The sequence below is a fragment of the Clytia hemisphaerica genome, unplaced genomic scaffold (assembly GCF_902728285.1).
Source record: "Clytia hemisphaerica strain Z4C2 unplaced genomic scaffold, Clytia hemisphaerica genome assembly, whole genome shotgun sequence".
Lineage (NCBI taxonomy): Eukaryota > Metazoa > Cnidaria > Hydrozoa > Leptothecata > Clytiidae > Clytia > Clytia hemisphaerica.
The window spans coordinates 109,109-117,018 of NW_027103970.1; the positions used below are offsets into that span (position 1 = coordinate 109,109).

The following is a 7,910-nucleotide window of genomic DNA, read 5'->3' on the forward strand; positions in this document are numbered from 1 at the left end:
TTTTGCCTACGGCGTCACTATTTTGGACATAAAAAGTTTTCCCGGGCCTAATCCGCGTCTTCCCTCTCAAAAATATCTTGTAATATACTGTTCTTTGCAATAGACTAAAAATGACCAGGTCGTAGAAAAGATGTCACGGAACCCCAGGCTTGGCCCCCTACTATAAAGAGTTCAAAATAATGATCATCAACTTTGCGTCTTATACAAAAAGGCAATGAAGAATGTAGTAAAAGCTTCATAAGGTAAATAAAAGTTTGGTTTTATAATTTTCATAAAAAAGATAATATCATAACAATAAGAAAATAATTAGAAAATATCAATTATGTATAAGGTATCAAAGTAAATAAAAAAAGTTCTGGAAAAAATGAGTTAAAAAATCGAGCTACACGTAGGCTATTATAATCCTTTTAAATCAATGAGCATTGAAAAATGATTGATGTTCAACAACTATGAATGAAGTTTCACAACATTTCGGTGTTTATCAAAATTGCTCATCAAACTTCTACCATTCCATGAATTCAATAAATAATACCACCACATCAAGTCCTCGATTTCTTTTTCATCCAATTTAACTAAAAAATGTAACTTATCAACTGAATATGCTTTCTTTGTTAATCGAATCATAAAAGGCTTGCCAACGACCACTGCTTGACAACAATAGTATAAAGAACCAATCAGAGATAATAATGAGCGTTTTGTACCAGACTTTTTCTGAACCCATTGATCTAAAAGTTGTCGGATTTTATCCAATTTTTCTTCTGGAATTCGCATCTCCATCTTTTCAGTATCAATCTCCATGCCAAGAAAGACGAGTCTGGTTGTTGGGTATATTGTTTTTCGATGCTCAATAGGAACACCTAGTTCTTGGCAAAGTCGTAAAGAGTTCTCCAAACCTTTTTGGCAATCATTAGACTGTGATAGTCCTAGTACAAGAAAATCATCTAAAGAGTGTTGCATATGTTTGACAGGTCCTTTCTGCAGGAATATCCATTCTAAAACATCGGAGAATCTAGTAAATATTCTTGGTGCACTCCTAGCTCCGAATGGTAATGCTAGATCAACAAAGTAATAATCTTTCCATTTGATGACAACTAAATTACGTTCATCCTCTTGTAATGGAATCATCCTATATGCTCGTTGAATATCGAATTTTGCCAACAAACATCCTTTACCGAGAGCTAGAATCTTTTTAACTGCGGCAGTAAGTCCAGTATAGGAAACAGTCGAATTTTCTTTAGATATTCCATCGTTAACACTTTCGCCAAGGGGAAAAGACAGATCAGTGATCATTCGGAATTTACCATCTGATTTCGGTATCACACCAAACCGGTTAATTTGACACTGATCATAAGGGGGATCTTTATATGGTCCCAACATGGTTCCTTGTTTCAATTCCATCTCCAGGTAGTCATCAATGATACCAGGTTGGATATGAGCTGATAGTAAGTTCTTGCTGGCACTTGACAACGGTGTAGAATCAAAATCTAAAGAGAATCCATTTTGAATGCCGTCTAGTACCCAGTCTCTATCTTGCATTGGACAGTCTTCAAGATAGTGTTTCCATACTGGTAGATTTAGTGAAGTGACATCAATTGGTTTCGGTTGCTGAGTACCTAGAATATAAAAGCTATCATAATTTTTTTTCTTATGTTAATTATTAAAAAGTTCTTCCTGTGCTAGCTGTGTTATCAGTTGACAATCTTAGCAATTTTAAATTCTCTTCAAAGCACCAAACAGTCGGGACCACTACATGGAAAAGGCAACTATTGCCTTAACAGGAAATATTTCCCGAACGGGAAGGTGGAAAACTTCCCGAAATGAATAGACTTTCCAAATCGGGAAGTTCACCAGTTTCCCTATCGGGAAAGTGGCCTCTGAGCACTCCGGAAATTCCTGTGGAAAGTTTTAAACTTATCCTTCTTGTAAAGGAGGGAAAATAAATAATATTCACCAGGTAGTTAAGAAATCCACCAGGTTATCGCTTCTTTAATTCTAATTTCCAGATTCCCAATTAAAAACTTCCCTATTTGGAAACTTTTTCTCGATCGGGAAACAAAATCTGCTTTGTTTACAAAATTATATTTCCCGTTCGGGGACGATGAAAAGTTCTTGACCAAAACGGGAAACAGAAAAGTAATGAAATTTTCAATCTGGAAACAGTTTCCTTTTCGGGTTATTTTTACCTTCCCGTTCGGTTAATATTTCCCGTTAAGGCAATAGTAACTTTTCATGTAGTGGTTCCGACTGCCAAAACTCTACCTCAGCAACTAGTTTTGATGGGAGGTTGTAGCATTCAAGAACTGACCATGGAATTACTACATGTAGTGTAAATTACGTAAATTTTGATACTATTTTAAGTCAAGTTGAACGAATTCTAAAAGTTCCAAAAAAAGGCCTTCGAAACCTACAACCAAATACATTTTCTGAGATTAACTTAGAATTATAATATTATGAGAAATCAACTGGTTATTCAACTAGTACTGATAGCAATAATAGTAATATGAGTTTGTTGCATCAAAATGAAATACCTTAAGACAAGAATTTATGGTGGAAAGAAAATTTGGCAGAATTGGCTAAAATCCATCAAATTTATTTTTCCCGCAAGTAGTTATTGTATTTATTCTCGAAGTGTGTGCTATTTCAAGCTTTAAAACAGGTTTTTTTCTAATTTAACAGAATTTTTTGGTAAAAAATATCTTTCATCAATTCCCATCAAACTTAATTTTTCAAGCCATCTGCCAAATTAAATTCTCTCCGAAAATTTTTTCGGCCATCCGCTAAATTAAATCTAGCCAAAATTTTGTCCTTTAAGGTAGATCAAAGTATACCATCTGTAAGAGTATGAGGAAACGAAAGTGTATTCTTTTTTTCGTTTGCTTTCCTTCTATAGATCCAACGCTAGAAATAAACAAAAAAAACTAAAACATTTATATTCGAAACTAAGGTATAATTTTCAAAAACTTTGAGTATAAAGATTATTGGAATTGGATTATGGAAGAAGGTTTATAGTAGGAGGAAAACCCTTCAGATCCGTAGTATCTTTCGTCGTGAGACACATCTGTCCAAGTTATTGTAGTATATCTTTTTGCTCAGCATCACACGCAGTTGCGTCCCAAGAAACATGCTGCAGATCCTAAAAGTTGGCCCCCTACTAGTACTGGCAGAAAAGAAAACGTGATTTTCTGCTGCAATAAGAAGAACATTTTCAAGTAACATAACTTTTGCCAAGTTAAGTTCAATATGCACGATATAAGAGCCCAATTTTAGACCATCCTATTAAATTATTAAATTGAGTTATGAAGTTTCTCAACAAGGCCTACTTTGTATATATTATGGCTAGCAATATTTTGTCTACCTTTATTTGGTCTTCACTACTGAACACATGATCATTTTCAACCATCAGATTTTTTATCAATTGTTTATTTTGTGGATTGGAATAATTGGTCAAACCATTTTGATAATGTTCCTCCAAAATATCACCCATCTTCAGCATCCTTCTGAATGCACTGTGGTTTGAGAAAAATCTTTTACCTACTGATAAAAATTTCATTTTTTTCAAGCTTTTATTCTACAAATGAAAAAAAAATTTGCATTTGAAATTTTACTTCTATCACATTGAATTTTTTCAAGAATAACTACCTTCATTCCCTTATAATTGTGCCTCTTACATTTTTGCGCCCTTCAGTTTTTGCCAATTTTCCAACCATAGATCTTAAAAATATTTTAATTTTTGAGTATTTCTCAACTACCAGATTAAACATTGTAATTTTCCTTCATTCTAGTGCATTCAAAATAGGCTTCTTTCTTTGCAAAAATAAAAGGAATTAAAAAATTAAAAGAAATAATGCATTCGAAATTGTGATTAAGCCTAGGTGTAGTTGAGACGCCAGTTCAATCAGGAAACAAAAAAAGGAATTAAATTTGACAACACCTAAAAATTTAAAGACAAGATATCAATTATGAAGTGGACTAAATAATGGACTAAATACAATACTTTGACATAAAAATATATAAAATTATTGTCTCTCTTAGTAACCCAAGATATAATTTAAAATATACTTTTATTTTATAAGGGACCATTCAAGAAGTGGGAGAAGAAGGACATAGCTGTCAACTCTCTTGCATTGAGCGGGAGAGTGTTGCATGTCAACAATTTCTCCCGCATGAAGAAAATTCAGCCAAATCTTTGGCATTATCAGGATTTTATCCCGCATCTCCCAATTTCCAAATATTTTCTGATTTTTTTTGAAAAAAATATCCTGATTTTGGAAAATTGGGATGAAAAACTTCCAGAATTGTTTGATTTCGGACCAAAAAAATTTCCGATATAATCGGATTTTGCCGGAGAGATTGCCCATGATTTCCTGAAAAAAAAACTGGATTATAGAGGAGAATTTTCCAACTTGGAACTCTCCTGCATTTTGGTGAGGTGAAGTTGACAGCTATGAGTAGGGGGGTCCTTTGAAAAGTGTCCAAAAGCGTACGTGGGGGAGAAAGGGGGGATTCAATCAAGAAACACTTTACAAATTTTCGCAGCCTGTTTTTTTTTCGGATTTTCCGAATCTTCTTTTCGAAAATGAAAACCTTATACACCCTGTAAACCCATCTTACTTGGCATATCCATCAACAATATAATCTGCATCAATTGTGTACTTATATATCTTGAAATAATTATTATCAAAATCAAAACCGAACGTCAATTTCTGCTATAAATTCAACATTAATTAATTATTAATCAATTCTTAGCTTTCTGAAATAAAATTGATAGGCTCTTCTTATATGCATGATGTTTTAATAAGCATACTGAGGCTCAAAAAATAAGCATTTTAATGTTCAACAAAAAAAGCAATCATCATAATTGTAAGAAACAAAACTCATGATCATGAAATAAAAATGAATTTGTCATTTGGGAATGGTAGTGCTCTGATTTTTTAACCCTATAAAGTCTACCCTTAAAAATATTTCATTGATACATGGTACAGCAAATTGAATTTGAAAATACTTTTAATAAAAGGTTCAAAGTCTTAAAAACATTGAAATCAAAAATTGATTATTCCTCTGGTTCAATTTCATCTTCTTCTCCACTTTCATTCTCATCATCTTCATCATCTTCTTCATCTTCTTCATCCTTATTTTCATTCATGTCCACCTTCACCTTTTCCCCTTTCTCTAATTGTCTCATAAGGGTACGTTTCTCCCGGAGTCTCATAAATTTCAATTCTTCTCTCAACAATGATTCCTCCCTTTGCTTCTCAGATGTACTTTTTTCAACTTCCCCTACTACTTCTTTTTCCATACTGCATTTTGCACAGATTTTCAAACTGACTGCACATTCTGAACAAACAATATGGTACGCATATTTGACTTTCTTCAGATCACACTTTTTACATTTGGCAGGAACAGTCAACGGCTTATACTTCTTGTACTTGATTTTCCATTCAATACAATCTTTGCATCTCTGACACACATTTGAAACTACCAATTGATTTATTTGCTTCATCTTTCCAGTGGTGTCATATTTGTCATTTATGAATTTTGTGATGTTTTTGTGCTTTTGTGCTCTCTTTTTTGTAGTATTTCCTCTTTGAGTACTCATTTTAACTTATCTAAAAGAGAGAGAAAACAGTTGGGAAACGTGATCAATATATTGATTTTGGATCTGAAAAAGCAATAGTTGAGAATTTTATTAACTGACAAAACAAAACATTCAAACCCAGACCTATGCAGAACTTTGATGGTATTTTCATGAATGAAAGCTTTTTTGTCAGATCTGGCAGTAAAATATATTTTTGCATTGTTTTCAATAAATAGGTATTTTAATCTATTCTATAGTATATTATGCAGTATCGTGATTTTGTCTTATCCAGACAGTTTGAACACTTGTTTGACTAGTTCTATCTACAACTAAGTAAGTATATGTATTGGCAGTAAAAACTGATGTGGATGTGTTTCTGTCATAGCTAATACTTTTCATAAATATTATGATGTGTGGAATATCTGTAAAAAAAATTAGATATACAAAATATAAAAAAGATTATTTAAAATCAAATTCCTAAAGCAAAATTAACACTAAAATTCTACTAAAAAAAATTGTTTGTTGTTTTATATTTTCAGAAAAATGGAACTATGAAAGTATAATTCTAATGAATAAGATTTTTTTAAATCACAGGTATATGCATGTATATGACGTACTCATCGTCTGAAGGCCTGAATTTATATGTGAAATATGGTAGGTGATGTAATGTAATTACAAGTAATGTTTTATTTTGATGTATTATTAAAAAAAGTAATGAATGCAACACAGATAGAACGGTAGTTATCCATGAGTGTAGGTTTAATGGAATAGGACAATCAATTGCCAGCATCTCCATCTATTTCAAGTAAATATTGTGCGTGATATCCTTTGTATAATGTTTTTATGTCCTGAGGTAAATCCTTCCAGCCAGTTATTACCCCTCTGCATTGAAGAGCGCTACACTTGCATGGTGGCATATGATCGACTTTGTAGTTTCCCATTGCATAATCTCCAACTATTTCATCACCAGGATGAATATCTTTGAAAGCAAAATAGTCCATTCCACCAACTGAATTGTCTCTGTAACCCACATTAGGATCACATGAATGATTGACTTTTTGTGCAAGTTCTTCTCTTAATATCCATCTGTTAACCCCTACTTGAGTTGTATGGCTTGTATTATGAGGCATTTCTTTCAGCACTTTTCCCTCCATAACAAGAGATCCTTTACAAAAATATTTTGTGGCAAAGATACCTTCACCCTTTTCAGGAGTTTTTCTCAGTTCATAACCAAGTGATGTTTTGTCCATTTTGTCTTGTCTACTTGAAATACTTTTGGTGATATCCCAAATGATAAACCAAGTGTCCCAGAAATAAGTTATGATGTCCTCTTTTAATGTTAAATTACTCAAGATTACTATCAGTTTCAAAAAAAGTTTCATAGCCACTAATAAAAAAACCTCCACAACCTACACCCCACCCCCTTAGGGATCTTCTCAAAAATAAATTCGCTTAAATAATCGAATTTAAGCGAAAAATTCGCTTAAATAATCGAAGTACTTCGATTATTTCACAATCGAAATTCGATTATTTAGTCACCTCAGTTCGATTATTTAGTCCCCTCAGTTCGATTATTTAGTCCCCTCGGTTCGACTATTTAATCTTATGATTCGATTAATTAATCCTTTTGATTCCAAAATATAATCGAATTTTTTCCAAAAGATAGTCGAATATCGGTTATTTTTTCTTACGTAGATCGAAAACAGCGCAAACAAGCCTTTGTCTACTGTGGATTTGAAAGAGAGAAGAAAAAATATTTTCAAAAAGCCGTAGTCAAATCAACCAATGACTGCATAATTCTTCTTACCTTTAAGGATTTTTGATCTACCAAGGGGCATCATAAATTATGAAATGATAGAATAATCCTTTTGTGAATCACATTATCGCATCATCTTTAAGTTTCTTAATGTTTGGATAACAATTCCACGATCTCTCCACGATAAAGTACTTCTATCTTTTTCTATCTTTTTAATTTCCACACACTTTCCTCTGTGATCAACCTCTCAACACAGTTGCTTCTTATGTCTTTGTTATTGTTTTTCGATTCGAAAATAGCACTCCATCGCTGTGTTCATGTTCAAATCAAAAAGGGCAAAACAAAAAAAAAGATAAAAGGATAAAAGGGAGAGCACTCACAAGATCAAGAATACGTCATTACGTCATATAAAAGCAGGAAGAAAACAATCTTTTGCTCTATTGTTCTGTTCGCAAACGTCAATCATGGCATTTTGATTGGTCAATGCAACATTTTTTTCTTACAAGATACGTCATAAAATAAAGTCATGCTCTATTATTCGGCATACTGGAGAAGTGGGACGTGGGACGGTGGGACGCT

The 7,910-nt window shown here is 32.9% G+C and overlaps 3 protein-coding genes across 3 annotated transcripts; all 3 read right to left on the minus strand.

Annotated features, from left to right (window-relative positions):
- Nucleotides 1-241: 241 nt before the first annotated feature.
- LOC136810580 (uncharacterized) lies at nucleotides 242-3,564 on the minus strand. Its single transcript, XM_067067140.1, has 3 exons — nucleotides 3,356-3,564; nucleotides 2,829-2,898; nucleotides 242-1,613 (listed from the first exon to the last, which is right to left on the minus strand). The coding sequence occupies exons 1-3, from the start codon at nucleotides 3,548-3,550 to the stop codon at nucleotides 448-450; spliced, it is 1,431 nt and encodes a 476-aa protein (XP_066923241.1). The 5' UTR covers nucleotides 3,551-3,564; the 3' UTR covers nucleotides 242-447.
- Nucleotides 3,565-3,938: 374 nt separating this feature from the next.
- Nucleotides 3,939-5,606, minus strand: LOC136810581 (uncharacterized protein C9orf85 homolog). The gene has a single exon (XM_067067142.1). It carries the CDS (start codon nucleotides 5,594-5,596, stop codon nucleotides 5,051-5,053), a length of 546 nt encoding a protein of 181 aa, XP_066923243.1. The 5' UTR covers nucleotides 5,597-5,606; the 3' UTR covers nucleotides 3,939-5,050.
- Nucleotides 5,607-6,351: 745 nt separating this feature from the next.
- On the minus strand, nucleotides 6,352-6,825 carry LOC136810583 (uncharacterized). Its single transcript, XM_067067144.1, has one exon. It carries the CDS (start codon nucleotides 6,823-6,825, stop codon nucleotides 6,352-6,354), a length of 474 nt encoding a protein of 157 aa, XP_066923245.1.
- Nucleotides 6,826-7,910: the final 1,085 nt, after the last annotated feature.